The sequence below is a fragment of the Jatropha curcas genome, chromosome 5, assembly GCF_041381405.1.
Source record: "Jatropha curcas cultivar XTBG-Jc1 chromosome 5, XTBG_Jcur_1.0, whole genome shotgun sequence".
Taxonomy (NCBI): Eukaryota; Viridiplantae; Streptophyta; class Magnoliopsida; order Malpighiales; family Euphorbiaceae; genus Jatropha; species Jatropha curcas.
Window position 1 is genome coordinate 25,218,118 of NC_143155.1, and position 26,934 is coordinate 25,245,051.

The window sequence follows — 26,934 nt, forward strand, 5'->3', positions numbered from 1 at the left end:
GGGATGCACTCATATCAAAAGAAATACTAGTTGTTAACTTATTATTGGTTTTAATTGAAATTATTCTTTGGACATCTTTCTTAGGGAAAGCAAACAAGAAAGTGTTGTTGGTAAAATAATAGCCTAATACTATAGTACAAAAGAAAAGCACATTACGACCAACTAATCACAAATTTTATGCTTAATTACGCACTTAACAATTGTCATCAACAGAAACAGAAGCTCTCTCTCTCTTTCTGTCTCCATAAACCATGATAATGGATTGCCACGTTGGTTGAAAAGAAAGACAGTTTCGCTGGACAACTACGACTTGTTCCAGTTTCGACAAATCTATTATTGGAACTAAATGGCTTCAAATGCTATAGTGGAAGCTTCACTAAAGGGGAGGTTGGTGGTGAGGGTGTAATCTTATTATACTACTAGTACTAGTAGAAGTAGTAGTTAGGGATTCCAAATTTGGAGATTTAAATGATAATTAGGGTTTGTTCCTTTTGATTGATTCGCCGTCAACTCTATTAATTTAATCCTAGAACACATAAACTAGTCTGTTGTGTTAATTGATTGCTAATAACCTTGAAATATGAAAATTAAACACTAATTAAGCTAAGAGAACCACGACAGACACGGTCTCCCACATGAGGCATGTGTAATAAAGATTAGTCAATTAGGAAAATCAAGCTTAATTCAAGAAAATAACTATGTGCCTTAACATTCAGATAGGTGCACAAAACCCTAGGAGATGGCACGGGCAGTGGATGCGTTGGGCTAGGGTTTGGAGACCCTTGAAGGCTTAACAAGATCCTACATCCATGTAAACAAAATTTTAAGTCTCAAAGCACAAACATTGTTGCTTTAATCAATGAATGAAAACAAGTTAATACTTTACAAGACATAAAACTAGTTGAAATAAAAAGGGCATTAATTTGGCAAAATTGCCTTGTTTCTCTTGGACACTAGTCTAGATTGAGTCAAAAAGAGCCTCTAAATTGTGTAGCAGACAGGCACATGGACACATTACTAAAAAGCAACAAAGAAGGTTTTGAGGAGATTGATACATTACCTTCTCCAAGTTTATAAATTTCCCCCAACCCCATAAATTGTATTACTACATAGATACATTGGAGAAATTAATGAAGCAAACTCTTCTTCATACAAAAATTCCCTCTATTAAAAACCTATACGTCTATTCTATATTATACTTGTCTCAGGCCCAAACACCCACATTGAAGGAACAGTCCTAACCAACAACCAACCAACTAAAACAAATTAAAAAAAATCCCCTAAACACATTCCACAGATATATTTATATATAGAGAAAGGGAAACACCAATATTTAACAATGTCTTTATCCTTTTTGCATCATCTTCAAAATTCTCTAACAAGAAGAAAGACCAAATTGTAGAATAGGCAGTGCCTTAAGGTACGCATAAGTGATTAGAATAGATCAAACCTAACTTCGCTGACCAAGGGGCGAGCGCAGAAGCGATAGAGGAGAATAGTTGTAATTCTTTAGTGTAGAGTTGTATTGGGTGTGACTTTACTTGTGAGTGGGTGTGCCAAAGTACCTCTTTGGCTCTTCTCTTCTGGTGCCTAAACAAAACTATAGGTTAAAAAAATAAAGGCCTCGGATTTGGAGCAAGAATTAAAAAGGGTCTCAAAGAGAGAGAGAGAGAGGGAGTTTTTGTGTGCGTGTGGGAACTCTTTCATCTTGCACTTGCACTTTATTCTCTCTTCTTCAAATTCGATACTTTGCTCTGTGCCCAGAACGAGGTTTTTTGTTGCCTTGAGAACTCTCTATCTTTCTCTCTCTTCATCTTTCTCCTTTTTATGTCTCCTACATTGTCTTGTTCTACTCTCAGAATCTCATAGTCTTACTTCCACGCATCAGTTCTTTCGTTCTCTATCTGTATTTGTCCGTTTCCTGTTTTAGTTGCCTCTCTTTCAGTTTCTTTTCTTTCCTCATTTTCTCTGTTTTATCTGAAATGGCTACAGAAGGGGAATAGAGAGAAGAACTTCTTCGTTCTTACAATTGTAACTGGGTATTTCTTGAGTTTCTCTTCCTATTTATAAAATGCCGAGAATCTGTGAATTTCTTGCTGCCTCAATTGTTTTCTCTTCGTTACCTAAGGAAAACAGAGCATTGCCCATTTGTTCTTTTTTTTTTCTCTTTTTATTTAATCATTGAGTTTCTTCGATTTTCCCCTTGGTTTTAGCATAGAACAGGAGATTACGCCTTTTATAGGCTCTTCCTTAAAAAACTTCGTTTCCAGGATTCTTTCTATTCTTCAACTCTCACATTTTTTTCTGAGCAAAACCCATAAGATATCTGAACAGAAGTTTTATAAACAGGAGTTAAAAATTTTGGAAGGCTTTATGAATTTGTGAAACAATGAGAGATGGGAACTCGAAGAATAGCAAGGTTTTCAAGATGCCTCCTTAAATAGATTCTTTATTTATTTATTTATTTTCATGCATAGATTTTTTTAGTGATTGCTGACTCTGTTTCTGTGTTATTGGTGAAGCTTTCATGGCCCAAGACACTGGTCAAGAAGTGGTTCAATATCAAGAGCAAAGCTGAGGAATTTCAAGCAGATGATGTTGTTTATGGAGGTGATTATTAGTCTTTTCTTCTTCTGGATTTGGTAATCTTGGCTGTTTATGCCAAGAACAAAAATGAGATTTCTTTTTCTCTGCAACATAGTAACTGAGATGTGTTTGGATGCTTCTGGACCCTGAATAGTTAGCTTTATTATACACCCGCATCAATGTTTATTTCGTACAACAAAGATGTGTTTGGATTTTAATGTGGGTCTGCTACTTCTATTTGCAGCTAGAGATCTGTTAATTTGTTCTTTTCCGGCTTCTGAATTTCAATTTTTTTTTTTTTCTTCTTGGCCAAAATATATTTGTTTATTCCGGTGTTTGAATATTTTGGATTGATGCATTGACAGTGGAAAGAGCATAGCTTTAACCGCTTTATTGCATTTCTTTTTCAGGTGATGATGAAGATTGGAGGAGCAAGTTCTCAGAGATAGAGGCATGCACCATCAAGAAAAGCAAAACAGGTTCAGTATCAGACCCCGAATGTATTGCTTTGGACCACACTTTCCTTTAACCCTCAAAATCTTGACAAAAGAAACATTTTGAATTATTATGGGTTTTCTTGCTTTTCAAAACTTGCCCCCTATTCTTTTCCTAAAGCCCCTCTGAACTCTCACTTTATTCCACAGTGAGATTGAACAAAAGGAACTCTGATCGAGTCCGGCGAAGTAAGATTGATGTTGATGCTGCACAAGTTACTGATGTTCACAATTACAGGTGTGTTCGTTGTGTTCCGTGCTTTTTTGTTTCTGTTTGAAATTTGGATTTCAATTTTATTTTAATTGCTTTGCAAATGTAGGATATTTGTTGCAACATGGAATGTGGCTGGAAAATCTCCTCCAGGTTATTTGAATCTTGAAGATTGGCTTCATACCTCTCCTCCTGCTGACATTTATGTTCTTGGGTATTTTCAATTAATCACAATATTTTTCTCTCATTTATTTTAGCCAAGAAGGTTTCATCATACTAAGGCAACCTCTTTGATCACATTGAATTTAGGTTTCAAGAAATCGTTCCATTGAATGCTGGCAATGTCTTGGGTACAGAAGACAATGGCCCAGCCAGAAAATGGCTAGCTCTTATTAGGAAGACTCTAAATAGTCTTCCTGGTGCAAGTGGTGGTTACCATACTCCTTCCCCCATCCCTGATCCAATTGTGGAATTGGATGCGGATTTTGAGGGATCAACAAGGCAAAAGGCCTTATCTTTATTCCACCGCCGCTCATTTCAATCATTGAGCCGCAGCATGAGAATGGATAATGACATGTCAATCCTGCAACCTAGACTTGACCGGCGCTTCAGTGTATGTGACAGGGTTATCTTTGGACATAGGCCAAGTGATTATGACCCTAATTTCAAATGGGGTTCTTCTGATGAAGAGAATGGACTTGGGGATTCACCTGGTACTACTCAATATTCACCAATTGACTACAGTGGTTCCTTCTCAGGGGAGGATAGAGATAAGCAAATGGGGCAATCCAGCTACTGTTTGGTTGCCAGTAAGCAAATGGTTGGGATATTTCTAACAGTTTGGGTAAGAAGTGAACTCAGAGATGATGTCCGCAACATGAAAGTGTCTTGTGTGGGCAGAGGACTGATGGGTTATCTTGGAAACAAGGTATATTTTTGTTTAATGGAAACTTCTTTGATTTGGAACCAAAATGTGATGAAATAAGGAAAAAGAAAGTAGCATTCTTATTTTCTTGGTTTTTCCAGGGTTCAATTTCAATTAGCATGTCATTGCACCAAACAACCTTTTGCTTCATCTGTAGTCATTTAACGTCTGGGCAGAAGGAGGGAGATGAGCTACGGAGAAATTCTGATGTCATGGAGATCCTTAGGAAGACAAGGTTTCCCAGAGTTCATGGCATGGGAGATGAGAACTCGCCTCAAACAATTCTGGAACATGAGTAAGACCTTGATCAGTCTTTTGTTCCTTATTTTATTTTTCCTCCTTTTAGGACTAAACGAACTTGCAGTATCTAAACTTCATGGTCTTGATGCAGTCGAATTATTTGGCTAGGGGATTTAAATTATCGAATTGCCCTGTCTTACCGTACTGCAAAGGCTCTTGTAGAGATGCACAACTGGAGGGCATTGTTGGAGAATGACCAGGCATGTTGCCATATTTGTTATTTCAATATATAAGCAATCTGATTTTTGTCCAACTTGATGCGGAGCTTGGCATCTTTTCTTGCCAAAAAATGCTCATTCTTACTTCTATCGTGGTTCTTACTTTCAGCTTCGGATAGAACAAAGACAAGGACGGGTCTTTCAGGGTTGGAATGAAGGGAAGATATATTTCCCTCCAACATACAAGTATTCTAATAATTCAGATCGATATGCAGGGGACGACAGGCACCCAAAAGAAAAGCGAAGAACTCCTGCATGGTAATTTTCTTTATTCTTCTTATTTTCTCGTCGAAAAGAAAAATGAAAATGTTGCTGTATAAAATCCCATCCATAATCCTGTATGGAGCCATGGGAGAGAATGTGTTTTATTTTCTATGACAAAAAAAATGATCAATCAACAAACATGCATGTAGGTGTGACCGCATATTATGGTATGGAAGAGGCCTCAATCAATTGTCCTATGTACGTGGAGAATCAAGATTCTCAGATCATAGACCAGTTTATAGCATATTTTTGGCTGAGGTTGAATCCATAAACCGAGGCCGAATCAAGAAAAACATGAGTTGTTCTAGTTCAAGAATTGAGGTAGAAGAGTTGCTGCCTCATGCACTTGGATACACTGAGCTCAACTTCTTTTAAAAGATGGATTTCTGACTCATGCATATTGTTGAATGCCCAACAAATGAAAAGGGATTTTCTGCTGTACAGCCAAGAGCCAAGGTAACCTGGGGCGTGAATTGGTTTCTTGGATTGCTAGCATATCCAAGTGATTTTACCTCACTAAGAATGTTTTTGTTATCCAGATGCAGGATTCATCTTGATACAAACAAGATCATTTTTACAAACAGTTGTTGCTCAAAAATATCAAACTTTTGTTTCTGTCCTCAGTTATTCAGGCATGTGCTTCTCTTAGTTGTCTTATTTCTTGCATCCTGAGAAGTATAAAGCAGCTGAATTGAAGGACTATAGAATGCAGCCTTTTCTTTCGGTACATCCAAAAGAACCAAATGTAGCTTTCGAAGGCATACATGATAATATCTATAGCCCAAATGAATATGGAACCTTTCCACATTAATTCTACCGAGAAAAAAACAGAAAGAAAAGAAAAAGATTCTGAAATATTATTTTAAATCATCACTTTCCAATTAAAGTTTTTGGTTAAAGAGATCTCTTGCAGTTTCTAATTTGTATATGTTGTTTGGTCCCCTGTTTTGCAGTTGGGGGCAGTGTCGTTATGAGACTCTCCCTTCAGTGGTGATAGAGACACCCTGTTGCCTACAATCCAATAAAGGTTGGTCCTCCACTTTCTTTCTCTTTCTCAGTTTGGCTGGACTTTTGCCATTTATTATTTTAATTTCTATCCACACCATTTTTTCTCTCATCACAATAGGTACAGCTTTTCTATATTTTGTCAATAACTGCTGACTCAAAAAGATAGCAGCATCACAAAGTGCAAATTCACAAACGTAACTACCATGCCTGCAAACAAGTATGTGTGAACATAAATACTAAGGTATTACAGCTTAACTTGATATCCTTTTTCCTTCTTTAATCATATTGCTTTGCTCCAATGTGAATGGATTTGCATAATTATGAGTCTTAATTGCTCAACTACTTTCTCTGCTAATTTTCCAGGATAAGAACTTGCCATACCTGCCAAATTAAGGAGCTGTTTACAGGTCTAACTTACTGAAAATTCAATTTGCAAAGAAAGAATAAATAAAAATCAGATGGAGGTGTCATTTTTCGGTCTTTCTTTGTATTGTATTTTGTTGTGTACTACTGGTGTAAAAGAGAGAAAAAACTGTGAAAGAAGTGGGGGAAATGATGGCTGCTCATCACAAATTTAAAAGAAGAGTTGAAGTTCTGATAGATATGAAGTTTCTTTTTCTTTCTGTTGGTGCAAATGATTTTTCTAAAAAAGAAAAGTAACTTGCTTCATCATCCATATTGCCATTTTATCTTTTCTTCTAAATTCAAGCTGAAAATCAAACAGGACATGAAAAGAAGAAATAGGAAAAAGCAACAAAGCTTCAGCTTTCATGTAGCCATGTCAGGTGGTTAAGCAGGACGTCCTTACAATGTTTGTGTTGGTTGGACAATCTTGCCCCTGCCTCATGGTTATTGTTTTTAAGCATCAGGTGACAGTAATTTTCTTTCTTTCTTTAAAACCAAAGGCTATTTTGTGGGTTTAGGAGTCAAAACTGGATGTAATCGGTACTTACTATACTTCAGCTTGGTAGCCATCTGCCTTTGTACAATGAGGTATAACTTATTAACCAACCAGCCATCTGACTGTCAGAAGCAAGAAATTTATGACAGTGATGGGCAAAAAAAAACTTTTCCTTTCCCAATAACACCCCTTGGCATTAATGAGAATCACTTTTGCTTTGCTCAATAAAATTCCCACAGCTCTAAGTTGCAATTATGTTTGCTCCTATTAGTGACAGCACTCTCTGATACCACCACCACAGGAAGGAAGGCCAAAGAGGCAACTTTCCTTTTCCATCTTTTGTTTGTGTCTCTCAAATCAGGTCAACTCAGTCAAAGCTTTTTTTTTTTTTTTTTTTTTTATAAAGCTCAATTGCCCTGAAATTGGTCATTCTACTGAATTGACATTTTAAAATATTCCTTTAAATGGACGGTTTTTCTTCGAGTAAATTGTTAAAATGGGAGAATTAATTTTATTATTTTGAGTTAGACCTAAACATCTGCCAAGCTTGTTTAACATCTCTTTTAAAGAAGAAATTGTTTAAATTATAAAAATATTGCAAAGTTAGTTAAAAGAAAATATAAAAATGTTATTTACTTTTGAAAAATAATTTACCCTTAACGACTAGATTTCATTATAAACATGGAGGTGGATGATAAAATGGGCATTGAGCATTAAATTTGCATAGTACAGGTTTCATTTCTGACGTGGCAGGCTGCCAGAGGTTAGGTTTGCTTCCGAGTCCTGGAAATGGTACACCATCGGTTAGGTTAGGCCTCGAGGTTAAAAACCTGCGCTGTTATTCTTTTCTTTTGTTTTTTCTTTACTAAAGAGAGGTGAAAAAGGTTAAAAGATTTTAGAACCAAAAAAAAACTCATCACCGGAAACAGTGGGGTCTCCCGTCAAAACGGCCTTTTCTTTTTCGGACATGTCACCGTCTCTTCTGTTTTCCGTGCCCACATGACTTTCTTTTTCAACTTTTTTTTATGACAGCGAAATAGTGCGTGGATTACACTTCTCCCATCAACTCTTCCCACCTGTTAACACGCGCTTAATGTGGTGTCGGATCTCTTTTGTGCGAGTACGGTCGTTCTTAGGTTGACGGGCAGAGGAATAGCAAAAACTAAAAAGGGTGTTTTTGCTTACGCGTGGCGTCACGGTGGGGGAGAATATAGTGGGTCTCACACAGACAAATCTTTAGCCTAACGTATTCTGCCAAGTGGCACAGCTATTGTCTGCTCCCGAATGTATTGTGGATTTTTTTTTTTCCTAAAGATTCCCAATCCCATTTGTGGTTCTTGCTTTTACATTTTTTCTGCATAAAGAAATTTCCAGCACTCCAATTTCCTCCTGAATTATTAAAATAAACAATAAGCAATTTAAAAAAAAAAAATTCAATTTTGAATGAAGTTTTTTAGCCTTTAAGGAATTATATCCAATTGATTTATTGCACTTTTTTTAGTTTATATACATATTTTTATGCTTACACTGGATATAATATTTAGGTTTTTTTTCTTAATAAACTATATTAAATAATTAAAGTGGCTTAAATTAAAAAATTTGGAGGTAGGATTTACTTAGTTGATCTCCATTAACACAAAATTAATATAATTATAGAGAAAGATTAGATAATATTAAGGAGCAATCTAATCGGAAAAATAAAACAAGAATTGGTGTGGTGTGCATAACATTAACAAATCCAATCCAATGATAGATTTAAAACGACATGTTTGGAAGCTTTCAGGTTTAGCGTTTAGGAGAATCTGTTAAAGCCTGTAAGGTAACCGGACAGACATGACATTTCCATTGCCAACTGCCAAGCTTCTTTTCTTTTCTGCTTCTGCATTGGGGCCCGGAAATTCCCATGCTCCATTTTTTTTTTCTTAATTATTTAGTTAAATAAAATCAAAGTGGACTAAAAATGGCGGTGCAAGCTTCCTCTTTCGTACATCCCTGTCTCTGCCTAGCCCCACCCCACAATCCTCCCTTCCTTCTCAATTCCTGAATATTTAAAATAAAGTGTGTATTAGGTACCGGTATATTCATGGTTTCGCATAAAAAGAGAAAATTAGATTATATTTCACAAAATTAACTGTTTTGGTAACCGTTAACTGTTTCAGTAGTAAAATATTAAAAAGTTAAATATTACAGGAGTTAATATTTTATAAAACGTTAATTTAACCGCTAAAAGCTAATTAAAAAGATATATTAATAAACATTATAAAAGTACATTTAAAGTTTTTTCCAAACACAGCTTTAATATTTTGAACGCTGAGAATGATTTAGAGTGTAAACAAAGGAATTGGGAGTGACACATCCCATTTCATAAGAACGTGGAAGCTTAGTTGTTTGTCGTTACTTTTAGGCAATTTGATATTTTAAGAGTGAGTCGTAAATTAATGGGATGGAGGATTGCTTGGTGGCCTCACACACCTTGTCTGGTGTTAAACCAAATCTGGGATCCAGATTTAAGCTTCTTTTTATCAAATTAAAAAAAAAAAAAAAAAAAAAAAAAGGTAGTTGCAAGTGTTCCTTTTAAGGGAACATCAATCCATGTTTCAACTCAATTAAAGAGTGATTTGTGCATAATATTAGTGATCTGTTAGTACATTTTAAAATTCAAATATGCAATTAATGCCATCTAAAACTGTCTTTATTAGTGAATTTCAGTTTAACAGTTGTAAATAAAAGAATAAATTTGGTTGAGTTGCAAATAAAAGTTTGTACTGATTGAATAGAAGTAAAGGAAGGAGACCAAAAATCTAAGTGGGGATGGGGGAGACGACGCCTTGGTTTCTGCTATCTGAAACTTTTTAATTTTGAAGAACATGGATTCAACAACCGAAACAGATATGAAGAAAAGGTAAAAAAGAAGGGCTCGCCCTCCCAAAATCTAATCTTCTAAATTCTTTGACCACTAATTGTCTTATTTTCAACATATCATCTAATCTAATTCATTGATTAATTCCATTTCTTTTCTTGTTAGGAGCTATTTTAATATATTATTATTATTATCTTGAAACAAATTTTGCTACGTAGATAGATAATTTGAAAATTGAAAACTGAGTATGAATTGTATTAAAAAAAAAAAAAAGAAATAAGAAAAAAAAGGACTTGCATTGTCATAAAAATCAAACATATTCACATGCAATGCAAGCTTATCTTCTGGCATACTATGAAATTTTTGGTTAAGATAATAATAGCTTTTGCTTGCCTTTTATAGTTCCATGTTGAAGTATGCCTCCCAAAGTGACAACGATGGGTAGGTTTAATACCAATGGACCACATGGATTAATAATTTCATTTTTAATTAATTTCGAATAATTATGCTCCTTCTTAGTGGTCCTCACATGCATTTGTAACATATGAAAGTTGCTTATTTAGCAGCAGGCCAATATTATGGTACCAGACAAATATTAATTAACCTAATCTTTTCAATTATTATTATCTTAGCCTTATTAATTAGTCTGTTACTGTTATAGACGAATTCATTATTGGCGTTATAAGTGGTGGAATCTCCTACGGACTGACAATCTCGTGCACATCCAAGTGTAAGATCATAATTGGATGTGGCCCGTAATAATCAGGCATCAGCCTTTGGACGCCTCCCAAAGCACACGTCGGTCTGAGTAACCGTACCCGTTTTGCTTACGCATGCTGTGATTTTTCTGCGTGGCAGAGAGGGTTTCTTCTGGCACATGACGTCAAAGGACGACCTTCCATAAATGTGAATTCGGAATGCTCTATGCGTGCTGTAAAACTTGGTGAATGCCTACTCCTGAGTTTTCACTGAATTTAACACCACCTCCGTTTCCATTTTTTTTTTTTTTTTTTACCATATGCTATTCAAGTTCATTAGTCTGGTTAATTTAAATTCACGTCAGCCGATTTTATAAAAGATGCAAAATACTCGCTCTTGAGTGTTTGACTGTTTAGAAATCATTATTAATTCTCTCATCCCATCCCTCGGATACCTCCATTTGCAATTTTAATATCTCATTCAAATAAGAGTATTTTTACTATTTATTGAGAAAAAAATGAAAATAAGACATACGGTAATTTTCTTTATTTTTCACGCTGGGCAGAGTGCTATTCAGATAGAATTAATCTCATTTTAAAATGTGCTATTCCATTATTTTTTATTGACAGGATCATATTTAAGAATAATTTGAGTTTCTCAGAGTTTGTGTCAAAGCTAAAAAGTTCAAAGCTTAATAATTATCATCAAGAATTGTATCCGTTTGAATTAAAATATGGGTTGGGTTGACGAAATCACACTGTAGATGCATGGCCCTTTCATTAGGTCGAGGGATGCAGTCACGCTTCATACAACTAGGAGAGAAACGTAAGAGTATAGGAAATTGGAGATATAAGGCAGGGAATTGAAAGAAAAAAAATATATCAAGCAGCTGAAAATAGATTTGGTCCCCCAATAAGAAAGTGCAAAAGTACTGGGATTCGGAGAATTAGTGGGTTTCAGAATTCTGACATAATCTCACGCTTGAAAGTAACAGAACAGAACGCCTATATTTGGCATCAGCCTGTGTCTTTGGGAACCAAAAGAAATAATCAAACTATACCTTTTCAGCTATTTTCTCTTCCAACATCATCATTGCCTCAGGCTACATGCATAATATTCCAATCCATCACCCAAAAACTTCCTGTCAAGAAAACTAGTTCAAAAATATTAAAACTTTATAAAAATTAAAAGGGTTAAAACAAGTACCGCAGAAACTCACTCACTAGAAGTATAGTGAAAGATAGAAAACAAAAAAGAAAACAAGTTGCATACAAAAGGAAAAATCTTCTTCTAGACTAGCTATTTGGGCATCGCATATGATCTTAATTAAGAAAGAATAGGGTGATCTAAGAAAGAACAGAAATGGAAAATACTTAGGTACGCAATGTACAGTTTTGTAATTTCCATGGAAGTCAGGTTACTATATTAAGCATTCATTATGTACAGAACAGGTGATGTAACCTAAGTAATTAATAAGCTAATACTATTATCTTCTTGGTTTGATTTTTTTTGTTACCGTTGCTTATTGAACAAGTTGTGTCAGAACTGACGGGTGTATTACTGGTTGAAAAAGAGAGAAGGAAAAGAAAACACTCTCTTCTCTACAGTGTGATATCATTTTGGACGTAGGCTGTGTCGTCTTTAAAATGCTACTAGTACAGTAGTACTAGTTATATATGAATCTTCTCTACCCACGTGCATGTATATTTTGCTTTTGCATTTCACCTGTTCTTCTTGTTTGTTTTAGTCAACTCAACTCACACCCTCGTTTTCCACAACGGTTTTAAGACTGTGTTTAAATTGAAAAATTATGAAAGAAAAAGGTACTAACCATCTCTTGCTCCCACAGATTCGAAAGATGTCACCCATCATTTGCTAGTTTCAAATTTTTAAAGCTAATTCCTTTTACGTTGGTGGCTCATCATTTGCAGTGAAGTCTACGTCAAACACTGTCCACGTACATGGAACTGATCAACAGCTTCAGCTATATCATAATACTAATAATAGGTGGGGGGAGGGCTTACTCTAATTCACAAGAGAAATGGACATGTTCAGAGCTAATTTTCACATGGATGTGCATGTGTTATGAAAATGGCCAGCTATATCCTAAAAGTCGAATAAGAAAGACCAAAACCAATGGGCCCTTTGCAACAACAAAGTTGTGAACTGTTAGGTCCACTGCCCCAGCAAGATAGGACAAGATTGAACAACTGGCCCAAAAACAGTTTACACAACAGTAGCCTATTCACATAGAAATTGGACACCAAAGAGATCATCATCTGAATACTTTAGCCACACAAATTTACGTGTCTGCAAGACATAAGCAAAAAGCAATACAATTGCCTGGGCTCGCTGGTGAACAGAAAATATGTGGCTTGTACAGTCATATGTTCAAGATAAAAGTGATGCTTTATAAATTGTTTATGGGGAGTGTTTACAGAAGCACCTGATTCAGAAAAGTATCGTCGTCCGTGAATAATATGCTGATCCAAATTATTCTGGACAGGTAAAACACATGCAAGAATGACTATTGATAAGTCCTAATAGGATTTTATGCTAAATTTTACACCCTTTTCAAGAAAAGAAACTATATAGGCTTTTAGAAACTAGAAAGATGATTACATGGCAATAAGCCCCAAACATCCATCATCACCTGAAACCACACATTCACGTTCATGCATGCGTGTCTTAACTATCAACATCAAAATAGTATAAACGAAATCAAAACAGTAGCGAGTGATAGCAAATTCAGCCCCTCAATGCTGACATACTCAAACCAAACCTCATTATTGTGCAGATTTAGAACTTTTGAGTTAATTGAAAAATACATATTCAGGTTGTTTCATCCTATAAGCACAAGTATGATTCAACTAGTAAAAATTTAAAGGCATCCATACATCCCCCTGTTCTCCAATAAAAAGTGGAAAAGAACGGAGAAAATGTTAGCAGAATTATTCTAGGAAAACAATGCTTTCAATTCTATAAGAAACTGGTATGCTACCTAATTATGTCTTCCATTCTATTCCAAAGTGCAAGCCAATCTCAAAAACCTGACAGCTATGCACTACCAAAATCAGTGTGCCAAAGTCACTAATTATGTACAGACTGTGGTTCCAATGCCTGTCCGGTTGAGAACAAAATTGATCAATCACCGTAGCATTCCTTTGCCTGAAGTCGTTTTAGCCATTTCCTCAGCTGCCTGGTCAGTTGCAATTCGAGCAATGCGGCACTCATTGGTACAAAACGCAGAGTCACTGCATTACAATAAATGTTAGTCCAAATGCAAGAATCTGATTAACACTACAAAGTTAATACTATTTTATTGACAACTTTAGGGAATTAATTACAGAAGCGCCGATAACATTGCTAACCATATTATTTAGTTGATATAAGCAAGGGCAAATGAGTTACCCAAAATTGATATGCTCAGTAGCATCTTAAGAGCAGCTTGAATCACAATAAATATTTTAAGTTCAATAGCTTTGTATAAAGAAAACAAAACATAGAAAGATCTTGTTATCATGCCAAAATATGCTGATGTCTTGAGGCTAAAGTTAAGATCAATCCCCCCACCAATATTAAGATCAGAGAGAGAAAGGCCAAGGTCCTATGTGACTGAGGTAAAAAGCGTCATTATAGAGAAGCAGCGATCAATTTCAAATCTAAAATGGTAAACAACTATAGAAAAGAAGAAAAGGATTTTTTTTTTTAATCCTTTTTGATAGGTATCAACAAGCAAAAAGATTAGAAAAACAGAATAGTCTATATCTAAGTTCCAATCACCTGTTTGACTGCTGAAATCTGATAAGTAAAATACACATGAGCATTTCTTACTCCTCCTTTCACTTCTAAAAGGAAAGCTTCAGGATATGGATTTATTATTTGGAAGAACTAAATATCAATGACGGAAATTCTTAAACAGGCACGCATATGTATAGACTGTTTTATGTAATCTTGAAACTACTATATGGTTCATAGGTATTCATTTTCCCATTTCCCTGCGGAACTCTCTTTTTATAAGGCTTTTATTTCTTTCTCCCCATTTATGATATCCTATTCCTTTTTTGTTCTTATAAAAGCAGTTAAAATGTCTGCTCTCACCCTGTACTCTGTTTTTCTACTACTTACTAGAATAAATAGAGCCAACAAAACATTCTGAGGGATGACCGCTTTATTGAGCTGAATAAATTCGTTTTCTAATCATTTACCTTCATTAAACCACAGGCATTGAAAATAATTTTTTTTTTTTTCAATTTTATTACCAATTGAACATAGAATAGACAAAACTTCAGCATACAAATCGCAGATACAAACTGAAAAAAAAAAAAAAAAAAAAAAAAAAAAAAAAAAAAAAAAACTTTCCTAGACATGAAGATATCATCATTCTCAGTGATTTTCAGCAAATTAGTCTGCAAACAATCGTTAACCTAAATTCCTTGTTTTTTTTTTAAAATTTTACTTTTATAAACAATAATACAAATAACACAGAGATACAATCCTCAAATATATCTCCAATTACAATTAATATCACTGTAAGCAATAACAATAGTACTAAAATTATGGAATTGTAACAAAAAAGAAAGGGAAAAAAACAATGACATAGATCATGACGAAAAATAGATATCAACAAGCCTCACCGGTACATGTAGATATCCTTACTCTGGTCCAACATTTTATTGCACTGGGAGCACCTCTCGAAACCACTGCGCTCCGCCTCACACATTAGAGGTGGAGACGACACTGTCAGGACACTCTGGCGAGACTGATCAGGAAAATTAGCCGGCAACGCGGCACCCAAACGGAGCTCCGGCGAAGGATGCTGATTCATCACGCCAACGTCTAGAAAACTATTTGATTGACCGACTCGAGATCGCTTTTTCGGCATGATTGGTCAGGGAGATTTAGGGTTTTGAAGAACCAAAAAAATGATCTGTGCTGGGAAATGGAGCGAACCTTGAGTGTGTGAATTGTCCGTGATAGTGAGTTTGGCGTGTCAGAATTCATGGTACTTGGTAGCCTTATATAGGCTACTGTGGGTCCCTGTCAATTTCCTTCCTTCATTTAAGGACGCGTTTTTTTAATTCATTTCGGGGCGTCTAATTATATGCGGTGTGATTCATGTTAAGGGTCCAGGGACGTTCCCAATAAACCAATAAGAATGCAAGATTCGTATCTTATACTAGCAAATTTCCGTTATTGCAATTAAGACTTTTTAAATTTTAGTTTGGATCGCGAGTTAGATTAATATGTAATTAGGCGATTCTCCTCTACTTGAATAAGTTTTGGAGAATGAGTAGAATTCCGTTTATTTTATTAACATAATTCATGTTCAACTGTAATTGAAAATTTTTATTTAAAGATCAATATCATAAATAATTATAGATTTTTAATAATTAAGTAATCGAATCAATTAATATTATCAAAATCATCTTAAATAGCTAATTCATTTTTTTAAATAAACAAACACACGTAGAATCATATTTTTATTTATATTATAAATATAAATTATGAACATTTATAACATGGACTTTCTTGCCATATCTATCTATATCAATATATAATTTGTAGAGTATAAATACTTATGTGGCAACATATTATAATATGAAAGTAAATGTGTGACATTTTATTTTTTATTATAATTAAACTTTTTTTATTGCATTTAATAAAAATTATTTTTTTTATTAAATAATAGGGTTACTAACTAATGAATCTAATGGAGGATCTCATTATAATTAATATTTTTTGCATTTAATAAAAATTAAGTTTTTATTAAATAGTTTTTATTTTATAAAAAAACTAATGGGGTTATAATAGAGTGATGGTTAATAAAAATTAATTGAACAATATAATTACATTAACAAATATAATTGAACTATAAACTTTAATTCACTAAAATTTCATTTCGCTGAAATCAAATATTTTTATACCTCATTTAATTTGGATATATGATAATTTTAAAGAGAAAAAATAAATAATTAATTAAAGATATCAGTTGAATTATAATTATTAATTATGCTAATTAATATTTCAGTTTATTAATTGAGATAAAAAAATTAAAAAAGAGTGTATAATTTTATCTTTCATTATTTAATCAAAAAATACATGAGCAAATTATTTTAATTAAAGCAACACAAATATAAATTATAATAATTTTTTTAATTATTTTTAATTTAATTAAAAAAAAGATTTAGTGTGAGATGAATGGCTCGCACCTCAATTAGATTTGAATGAAATTAAATTTTGTAATTTTATTTACAGATTCCCAGAATATAAATTGAGATTTTGATGTTGATAGTTGATGGCATAAACCATTTTTGTTTTGCTGAAATTGCTTTCCGTATCAGCTTGCATGCCTCCTGATTTTATGGGATGTTAGTCAAGTTCTCTATAATCTTGCAGCCAATTTCGAGAAAACAATCAACTATGAATTGACTCCCCGTAGCAACTTGTACTTAATTTCCGTTTTGCTTATCTGTTTTAGATGCTTCATACTACAATGCCTTCAAGTAAAATCAAGACACTTACTTTATCATAATTTTAATTTCTCAATGCAATAGCTTGTAATGTTTTATAAATACTATGTAAAAGATAATTATTTTTTCTGAATGTTCTTTTACAATTATTTTATGCATAGAACCTCCTTGTACCAGATATGAATGCTACTATTGTTTTTGTTTTGTGTCTTAGAAAAAATCTCGTAAAATTTTCAAAAACAATTGATAAGAATTTGAAATTAAAAGCTTATAGCTACAACAAAAAATTATTCAGCTTATCAAGAGAAAGCCATTAATTTTATGTTAAAACAAAACGACAATGTCGAATCGAATGTCGTAGGAGGTGAATTTAGCTATTTTCAAAGATGTTAATATTTTTTAAACAAATTTCATTCAAATCTAGATTAAGAAAAATTGATGATTAAAAATATTGTGATAGAAAATAAAACATTTATGAATGATTGTTCACTTATTTGAATTTTTTAAGAAATATTATGAAATTAATTATATTTATTCGAAGAAGATTTCATTATTCCTACCCATGCGCATTTGGGCAATTGACATTATACCTTTTTTTCTTTCTTCTGAGAGACCGTAAATTGATGCTGTCTAGCCTGTCGTCTTTAATTTTCAAATCCCATAGTTTATGGTCTTTTTATCAAATTCCAGTGTTCACGATTCTTTCATTTGCTTCCAGGAACCCACCCCTCAATGGCAATATGTAGATTCCCTTCCCTTGAAACCCAGAGTCACCTATTGATCCAAATGGAGCACTCAGAAATCAGAACTAAGCGAGTGGACTTTCCATCTCCGACCATTGACAGGTTCTTTATAGTAGCCTATATTTTTTATCTGATACAAAGAAGCTTTTTTAGTCGTTTTGAGAAACGGCAGATGTTTAACAGTAAAAGCAGCACCCAAACAAGAAGAATAACTAGAATTTATCTCTTTATTAATTATTAAACCAGAAGCCACTATAGTCCGCAGCAGTGATCTTTCTCTTTTCTTAAAGACTAATTTACACATGTACCTTCACCTTTCATTATTTATTCACCATACACAGCACTATTTACATTAGTAAACCCTCAAGGTCGATGTCACAGTCACCCCAAAAAGCCGAAACACTTGCCATCACGTTATTAGCTTCTCATGCCACAGCATGACCCTCGAAGGAACCTCTCCTTGGCCCTGGAAAGAACCACTCCTCGTTTTGTCTTCCAAAAGCCTGATCCACTTCTCTTTCACTTACACCGAAGGCTAACTCTTTGGCTTGCTTCTCCATCTTATTTACAATATTATTTTTCCCTGCAAGTAGATGCCTAGTATTGCCTTCTTCATTAATCTCAAAGCAGACTACTTCCAGATTATTGTTTCTTGAAGCTACAAAAGCCGCCGGATGGCCTGCAGGGACGACCACTGCTGTTCCACGTTTCAACCGTGAACTTACTTTCTGGTAAGTCTTCTGACTTTCACCCGTCGTGTCTCCCCGCGAGCCGCTAAGGTGAGGACAAGCCATTTCAAAGTAGCCTTCGCCATCCAAAACCACTGATATCTTGGTTACTCTGGAGTTGTAATAGGGCCCAGACATTGCTCCCTGAAAGACAATACAATTCTATAAACTTAGTACCAATTATATGAAATAACTGAAGAAAGGAACTTCGGATATTTGTTATATATACACGAGAGATGTTGGCAACGGAGACTGAAAGGTCAAGGTCTCGGAGCTGTTGCTTGAAATCTCTAGAGCCAACTTCAAAGAGTTGACCATAGTTATTCCTAAAAACAGGGTTCTTCAGGATACTAATTGGACCGATGGATTCAGTTCCGAAAGGCCAAACGCCGCCACCTTCTTCACGATGACTCATAGCTTGAATTTGCTCCCTGGAGGCTTTTACAATAGCTCCTTGCTTTTGCCTGAATATATGCTCTAACCTCCTCCTTTCGGTCTGCAGGATTATACAGAGATTAGTTAATTATCTTTATCCAGTTAAAAGAAAATTAGACACAGGAAATGCAATTACGTACTTTAAGAGCAGCCTCAAGCAACTCCCAGCTGAATGCCTCGTAAAAGGACTCTGAATCTTCAGTACCAGACGCACTGAATATCTGTATCAATCAATCAAAAGACCAATATAAAGCATATTAATTAAAAATGGAAATCAATTTTGAAGGAAGAATATTTAATCTTTATTGAAATTAAATTATATTATACCTCGAACTCGCCCGGAATATTGACGGGTACCATGACGCTGACAACGTAAAGTTTCTCTTTTTCGTCTCTGTTAATCAAATAGAGAGGAGTGCCTGCACGAATTCTTAGCACATCTCCACGCTGGACGTTAAAGCTCTGTCTCTTTTCCTCAATAATCATAGATATTGTTCCTCGTCCTAATATAATTCACCAAATTAAACTAATAAAAAAAAAGACGAAATATATATAGATACACACGCACAGTACAGACACACACCTCTAGCCACATAGAGAACTCCATCAGCATCCCAATGGCCCTGAGATACAAATGTTTGAGGATTAGCTTCAAGAATTCCTACACGATAATTCTTAATTCCACGTAGAAGCTCCGATCTTTTAGTGAATTTCTGTAGAACGCGGGCTCTTCCATGTTCTGTTTTAATTATTGAAGTAAAATGCTCTTCTTCAAACACATAAGGGTTCTTTTCTTCTCCCCAACTGTGTTCCCCTTCGTCCCTTCCAAACTTCTGTTGGCACCGGAAGCGACAAAGCGCTCTCTCTTCTCCCTTTTGTCTCTCGCATTGGCTTTGACACTGTCCTACCCTCCTTTCGGCTTCTTCTTCTTCTTCTCGTCCTTCTTCTCCATGCTCTCGCCCCTTCTTCTCTTTGTAATAATCCTCGCACTGCTGGATGCATCTTTTCTTCTCGCCCTCATCATAGTGGCGTTGGACTCTGCATTGGTGTTGGCACTGTTCTAGCTCTGGGTCTCTTTTAGCTAGAGCCAAGCCAGAACAAAGAACCAAAAGGGAAACGAGTAAAACAGATAAACAAAACTTCATTCTCATAGCCATTGTATTTAACTTCACAAGTGTTTTCTTGGTGCAGAGTTCTAGAGATGAGCATTGCCTTTTATAGTGGAATTGGGAATTAAAGTAGAGGGATGATTAGAACAAGAAAGCGCGATGGAGAGTTGCATAGCATGCATGGAGACGAGTGTCCATCTAACGTGTCGATCATGCCCATAACTCAGTCGCGCGTATAGCGTAACATTTAACAGGGACAAGAAGAAAGAAAGGAGGACAATTTTTATCCTGTTTTATTTGTCGTGAAGCGGAAAATTGAGCGTTTTCGGGATGATCTTTACATGCAAACTCGTCCAAGTGTCTACGACCGTACGACGTAGGATTCACGTGGCAGTATTCTTCCAGACAAGAAAAACTAGACGACAGATTCTTGAATGATTGCTTAAACGATAAATTTTAAGAGCATATAGAAGGAAAAAAGAAAATAATAGTAGCCGAATCCGATTTGGTTCGTTTTTTCATTAGTGTAGAGTTTGAGTTCGATTTTTTATTTTTTTATTTTTTTATTTTTTGCACAGACGAAATTTTATGTACAAATCCAGTGTATCAAAAAGAACGGTGGAGTCAATAGCTATTAAATATCATTGTAGAAAAATTTAATTAATATTTTAAATTATATAATACATTAAAAAATAAAAAATAGTAATATATGATAATATAAACATAACCATGCGCTTAATAATTAGTGACAGAAATAATTATTTTATGAAAATAATTAATTTAATAAAAAAATTATAATAATATTTAAAATAAATATATGAATAATTTAATATATGAATAATTTTTATTAAAATAAATATTTAAATTATAATACTTAGTTATTTCTCCTATTATTGAATATAATGAAATACCTGCAAGAGGGATAAAATATTTCTGTGCATTGCTTTGAAAGAAAACCATTTCAAGATTACCATTAATGTCTCTCGAGGCTTCCGTAACCGGAAAGCTTTGAAGATAGATTTCCTACGTAAAGATTAGCCAAACCAGATATTGGCCTTCGGCTTGTCAACTACAATAATACAACACTAAGAACGGACAGATTACAACTCGCGACAGGCTCACAGTTTGAGACCAAAGTCATCAAAATTCACAGTACTAAATGCCAAGACAGAACATCACCTCTTGATGTCTATCTGCAACTTGCGACAGAATAACAATTACACTTGCTTGTTCAAATTAAAATCCAGATCAAATGTATTTCAAAATGCATTTTATGATCTGGTTTGATATATGCTGATAAAAGCAACTAATAACTTAATAGTAATAAAACTATTATTAGTATCAGAGCAGAACATGTTCTAATATTTTCAGATAGTTAGTTTTGAATGACTACTCTGTCTGAAACTCACAAAACTTTGCCACACATGTCGATCTGGCATATATGTATGACTCCCCTGCCCCAGCAACTCTTTCCATTAATACCTTTAATTTCTAATAAATTTGATAACAAAGTTTCTTCAAAGTTCAGGCATGCCCTTCCCAGTTTTAGAATCATATGTCCTCTCCAGCACAAGATCCATTGGAGTATCCTTGGGGCCAGCTGCAAAAAGAGAAAAGAGGCAATAAATCAAACATAGTTCGAGCATTAAACAGTCTAAACAATTTATAAACCATCTTATAGGTGTTGCATATGCTTAGTGATTTGAACTGTAATCCCATACAAAAGTAATTTTCTGAATCAAACTATATCTAATTTATATATCTCCTTCGAACTAGCTCGATTCCTTTTGCAACTAGTTTACTGATCAAAAGATAATTTTTCAGGCCCTGAATTAGTTCATGAGATAGATGCATACCCTTCCATCATTAATTGTTATGTTAGACCATAAAATATAAACTGAGGCAAATATTTTGCTTATGGCAAACATCTGAATGCTGTAGCTTACCATGTCCCTATAAATGCAAATTACGGACAGAAAGGAGAACTAAAATTTGAAAACTAGCAAATAAGTCATATTAAAATGGTGACAAGCATTCATAATATACCTACGGTAGGTCTTGGAGTTGTCCTTAGCTTTAAAATTTCAGGACGAGGAATGATGGACCCAGATGCCCCTATACCTCTTGAGACTCTCACTTTGGTTCCATCTTCAAGATATCGAATTCCAACCTTGCATGGTTTCCTGCATAGTAGCCACAGTTTTTTGAAATCTAGATCAGAATATTTGATGCAAACTATTGCAAATAAAAAGCTTGAGTCCAGTCATACCCAGTGACTGGATCAACAACTTGAACGTTTGATGCATGAATTGGTGCTTCAACAGTGAAGATTCCACCGTCATGACCTTCACCTGCCTTGATGTGCTTTTTTACCTGCAAAGATGGAGGAAGAAATTTTAGGTGTTTTTAACATGAAAATAAAGTCAATGTTCATCATTGAGGATAAAATCATTAATCTATTTCACTTCTAGGAGATATGACTGTCTGCCAAAATTAAGCTCAGGAGTCACAGAAACAAGACTAACAAGCAAGAGATAACTAGGCCACAGAAAATAATACTTAAGACAACAATATGAACAAAATTAGATTATATGGTATCCAACAGAATTTAGTGTTTCGACAGCATTATTCCGAATTTGTCCTCTTATTTTTCTATAAACGCAAACTTTGCAGGTTGAACTTCAAAATCATGAAACCATCAACATCTATCACAATATTTTGACTGATGTATACTGGTCCATAACATAAATCTTGCACTTACCTTGATTTTTCTCTTCAAAGAAATATTTAATACAATTAAAAACGCCAAAAAAAGGGAAAGAAGCTGATCTTTAAGACAAGTAATGAGGGAAAGAAAGGATCAGCGCTAGGACATTTGATTTCTTTACATAAATCTTTAAAATTGCAACTGAATATGATCAAGCATGCCCCTGAAGACAATTCAAAAATGGCATACACTTCCACTTAGAAAGAGATTGAATATAACACTAGATGGTACAAACGCTCAAAACCATAAGCAGTCAAATTTACTGGTTGCAAGATTGGCAGAAACATATTTAGTTGATGGATAAGCACCACCAAATTGACAAAAGTTATGAATTTGGTGCCAAACATAACAATCCAAAAAGCATCTAAATTTCCAACTACAAACATATATCACTTCGACTTGAAGCATAGACAGTCCTGCCAAAATAAACAAGCAATAAACATAAAACAAGTGCACTTTAACAAAAATCCCTGAACAGAAATCTTTAAGCATTATAATTAACACACCATATATCAATACTTGTTTCTCCAAGTTCAACACAAATAAAATTTCCCAAATTTTAGTAAAGCAAAGTACAGGAAAACAGAAAAGTTTGAAGTTTGAAGTTCTCACCAGATTTTTTCCCTCAACAATAACACGATTCTGTGAACGAACGACGCGCTTAATAACACCAGTCTCACCTTTATCCTTGCCCCTTATTATCATTACCTGCGAATGTAAAGCATATTTAGAAGATAAAATGATAAATTATAATCAACAAAATTGAACAATCAAAAAATAAAAACAGAAAAAAAATAGGATTTTTATAATATGTTTCTTACATTATCTCCTCTAAGTATTTTCCAGTGCCTAATAAGCTTTTCAGCAGCTTTCCAACCCATTCTCTAACTGAGAAAGAAACAAAGAAACTGCCAGTCTCGTGCTAATGAGTAATCTAACTAAAACTTAATAAATATATGATCAAATCATAGAGGAAAGCGAGAGAGGCGCACCAGAGGCTATGGCGACTGCCCAGCGAAGACGATGCTTGAAGGAAGGGGAGAGAACGATGCCGTATATGGTCTTTCTCTTCTTCTTGAAGCCCTAAGTATTTGAATGGGCTTAGAGGTTTTATTGGGTTTATTGTTAGTGTTAGCCCATTTGTGACAAGTTCACAGGTTTAACAATTTATTAAAAGTATATATATATAATCCTGAAAAAAAAAAACATCTTAAAAATATTGAATTCTCTCTCTACTCTTTCAGCGTTTGTGTTTTTCTTTTTTTTCCAAATTTTCTACATTTTTAATATATTTCTTTCATTTTTTTCAGTTTTGCAATTTACAAACTATTTATTATAAATTATTTATAATTTTGAAAATCTTATTTTTTTAAAAATGGAAAATCTTATTTTTTTTTATGATTTTGAAAATCTTATCTTATTTTGTCATGATTTTAAAAATCTTAATTTATTATTTTGTTTTAACTATTTATATGTTAAATAAATATATAAATAATGATCTATTCTCTAATCTTTCATTTTCTACTGAAATTCCTTAATTGGAAGTTAAACGTCTTTTTTCACTTTCTCCTCTTTTGAAGGTCTTCCTCTCTTGATAATTTTCCATTTCATACTTAGTGGTGATTAATCAGATCTTTCTTATCATGATTTTTTTGTTTTTTTGTTTTTTTTATTTTTTTTTGCTAATTAATGTTGATCATGTATTAAAGAAGCGGATAATCTCACTTGACTAGTCAACAAAAAGTTTCCTTTGAAAAATAATCATTAAGGTTTCTTTTTTGTTTTTATTTTTTTCTTAAGCATGATTCGTATTGCTATGTCAATCCAAAATGCAGGGGTACGAATCTGTGGTAGGGGAAGAGGAGTATGGTTATTCAGGGGACAGAAACAAAGAGTACCCATAGCTCACGCCATAATGAAAGGTCCAAAGGTATTACTGTTAGATGAGGCTACAAGTGCATTTTATGCAGTAAATGAGAGAGTAGTAAAAAATAGATGTTGTGTCAATTTTGAAAAATAGATCAACTAAATATGTTTAAGTGCTATTGTACTGTACGCTAAATGTGTTGTACACTATATTTATTGGCATGCAAATTGAAGCTGATTACTACTCTAAAAATCCAGACTTTTTAATTGAGATGGATTTTTTTGTCATTTGTTCTACTTCTATTTATATTTGAATTTATTATTTTTTAATTGAAAACTTATTTTATTGACTCAACCTTATATTTTTATAGCAAAAACAAAGTGACATTAATAACTAAATAAAAGAAGGTACCCAAACATTAAAAACTATTTTTTATATATTAATTAAAGAATAGGAATAATAATTTGACTAAATTTTTAGATTAAATTTATAAGTTATTTTTTCACATATTAAAGAGTCGTAATGAAAAGTTATGTATATAATATTTATCTTTTAAAAATTTTTGATTTTTTCTTTCCTTTTATCAATATCTCTATTTCATTTTTCAAATTTTTATATATCTCTTTAGTTTTTTATTAGAAATTTTAGATTTCTTCAAGATAATTAGACTTTGAAAAACTTTAAATTATTGATTATCTATATCTCTCTACTTAGCTCAATTTTTAAAATCACTTAAGTTCTGTATGTCAAGTTTGAACTAAATTATTTTTTATTTGAGATTAATATATATTAGTATAAGAATTTTTAATTTTTTCTTTGTTTTTCTATATTTCATGGAATTGATATTCAATATAAATAATTAAATTATATTTTATTGTTAAACAATTAAATAATAAATATTATTTACTTATATGTTATCTATATTGAATGATTTGAATCTTAAAAATTTATCTAATAAGATATTGTTTGAATTATAAACTTTAACTAAAATATAGACATTATTCACATTGCAATTTCTATAACATGAGAATTTATTAAATTTCTATGACACGATAATTTAATAAAGTAACCACGGCAAAAATAAATCTTTTATATACTAATATATTAAATACAATTTATAAAATAAAATATCTAACAATAAAGTAAATTGCTAAAAAAATAAAAATTTAATATGTATATATGAATTATAAACTATCAAATCAACCCTGCGGACTTTCACCTAGTTATAATATGAAAGTTTCACACAAGAAGTATTATAACTCTTTCTTTATTTATTTCTTTTCTTCAAAGAAAAGAAAAAGAAATATTTAGATAAAAATTTATTAATTTAAGTTGGAGCAAATGATTCAAAAATTAATTTAACAATAATAAATATTTTAAACAAATTTTGGAATGCTAATAATGTTGAGTTCATCCAATTGCTGAAATTTCTTTCTTTTTATATGAATAATTTATACTTTATTTTTATTTTTATTTAATTAGAATTCAATTGAAACTTAAATTTTTAATTTCTTAATTCTTACCGCATAATACTTAATTCAAAAGTCCATCATACTTAATTCAAAAGTCCATCGGTTCTTATCCTCATTCCTAAAATCAATATATAATTAAAAAGTATATTATATAATTATGAGGGAAAAGAAAAATATTACAATTTATAGCTATAAGATCAAACCATAATATGTAAATCAAACCATTTAGATAAAGAAGATCATGATTACAAGTTCAGAATGAAAAATGATTCAAGAAATTCTCAAAAAGCTTTATATAGAAAACAAGAGAAATGAAATGGTACAATAATGAAGTAATTTTATTACAATCCGTCCATTATTTTCCTCTACTCTTCACTTGTATATTGCAATCTTTTTCTTCCTCCATATATATCTCTTCATTTCAAGATCAAGGCAACTTAATATTCAAATCATCTACAAAATAACAATGAAAATAAACAAATAAAACTTATAAAAATAATTAAACAACATTAATGGCATATACAATTACTTACCTGCTTCCTCTTTAGCAGTGCAATCGGAGTCGCATTTCATCTCACAGAAGGTCTCACCGCCACCTTCAAATTTTTTGCAATCTGCCACGCAGTTATTGAAACATGCTTTATATTTCTCACTTGGGTTCTTAGGGGCAGCGTCCGACGGCTGCAATATCACACCTACGATGATTATGCATATCATAAAGGTTGAAACCAATTTTTTACCCATTTTCTAATTTAGTTTGCGACTTTTGATAGATAGGATAGGAATGGGTAATTTATAGGAATGGATTAATTGGTGTTTGCTTAAAACATGGGTTCATCAATGGTGCGACTTTTTTTTCGTTTCTTACTAGAAA

At 33.3% G+C, this 26,934-nt stretch overlaps 4 protein-coding genes and 1 non-coding gene across 9 annotated transcripts; 1 reads left to right on the forward strand and 4 right to left on the reverse strand.

The window, feature by feature from the left end:
- The first annotated feature begins 1,259 nt into the window (after positions 1-1,259).
- Positions 1,260-6,680, forward strand: LOC105650223 (type I inositol polyphosphate 5-phosphatase 4). Of its 4 annotated transcripts, none has more exons than XM_037636584.2 (14): positions 1,260-2,419; positions 2,523-2,610; positions 2,997-3,065; positions 3,231-3,318; positions 3,401-3,505; positions 3,601-4,219; positions 4,393-4,511; positions 4,608-4,716; positions 4,844-4,992; positions 5,148-5,454; positions 5,538-5,630; positions 5,952-6,025; positions 6,125-6,247; positions 6,370-6,680. In XM_037636584.2, exons 1-10 carry the CDS (start codon positions 2,390-2,392, stop codon positions 5,371-5,373), a joined length of 1,602 nt encoding a protein of 533 aa, XP_037492512.1. In that variant the 5' UTR covers positions 1,260-2,389; the 3' UTR covers positions 5,374-5,454; positions 5,538-5,630; positions 5,952-6,025; positions 6,125-6,247; positions 6,370-6,680. The 4 variants fall into 4 exon arrangements, with proteins under 4 accessions (XP_037492512.1, XP_037492510.1, XP_037492509.1 ...); XM_037636581.2 differs by having other exon boundaries at positions 1,330-2,419; positions 4,318-4,511; positions 5,538-5,722; XM_037636583.2 differs by having other exon boundaries at positions 1,330-2,419; positions 4,318-4,511.
- Positions 6,681-13,203: 6,523 nt separating this feature from the next.
- LOC105649960 (uncharacterized) lies at positions 13,204-15,451 on the reverse strand. Its single transcript, XM_012236809.4, has 2 exons — positions 15,104-15,451; positions 13,204-13,720 (listed from the first exon to the last, which is right to left on the reverse strand). The coding sequence occupies exons 1-2, from the start codon at positions 15,349-15,351 to the stop codon at positions 13,615-13,617; spliced, it is 354 nt and encodes a 117-aa protein (XP_012092199.1). The 5' UTR covers positions 15,352-15,451; the 3' UTR covers positions 13,204-13,614.
- A 2,440-nt stretch (positions 15,452-17,891) lies between these two features.
- Positions 17,892-20,041, reverse strand: LOC105649961 (vicilin Pis v 3.0101). The gene is made up of 5 exons (XM_012236810.4): positions 19,429-20,041; positions 19,173-19,348; positions 18,986-19,066; positions 18,640-18,906; positions 17,892-18,554 (listed from the first exon to the last, which is right to left on the reverse strand). The coding sequence occupies exons 1-5, from the start codon at positions 20,000-20,002 to the stop codon at positions 18,108-18,110; spliced, it is 1,545 nt and encodes a 514-aa protein (XP_012092200.1). The 5' UTR covers positions 20,003-20,041; the 3' UTR covers positions 17,892-18,107.
- Positions 20,042-20,898: 857 nt separating this feature from the next.
- LOC105649963 (KOW domain-containing protein) lies at positions 20,899-23,860 on the reverse strand. 2 transcript variants are annotated; one of them, XM_012236813.4, is made up of 6 exons: positions 23,714-23,860; positions 23,543-23,629; positions 23,334-23,429; positions 22,224-22,327; positions 22,001-22,137; positions 20,899-21,554 (listed from the first exon to the last, which is right to left on the reverse strand). In XM_012236813.4, the coding sequence occupies exons 2-6, from the start codon at positions 23,600-23,602 to the stop codon at positions 21,472-21,474; spliced, it is 480 nt and encodes a 159-aa protein (XP_012092203.1). In that variant the 5' UTR covers positions 23,603-23,629; positions 23,714-23,860; the 3' UTR covers positions 20,899-21,471. The 2 variants fall into 2 exon arrangements, with proteins under 2 accessions (XP_012092203.1, XP_012092204.1); XM_012236814.4 differs by having other exon boundaries at positions 23,543-23,609; positions 23,714-23,786.
- A 2,410-nt stretch (positions 23,861-26,270) lies between these two features.
- On the reverse strand, positions 26,271-26,829 carry LOC110011080 (uncharacterized). The gene is made up of 2 exons (XR_016321000.1): positions 26,594-26,829; positions 26,271-26,513 (listed from the first exon to the last, which is right to left on the reverse strand). It is a non-coding gene; the product is annotated as an uncharacterized LOC110011080 (transcript).
- Positions 26,830-26,934: the final 105 nt, after the last annotated feature.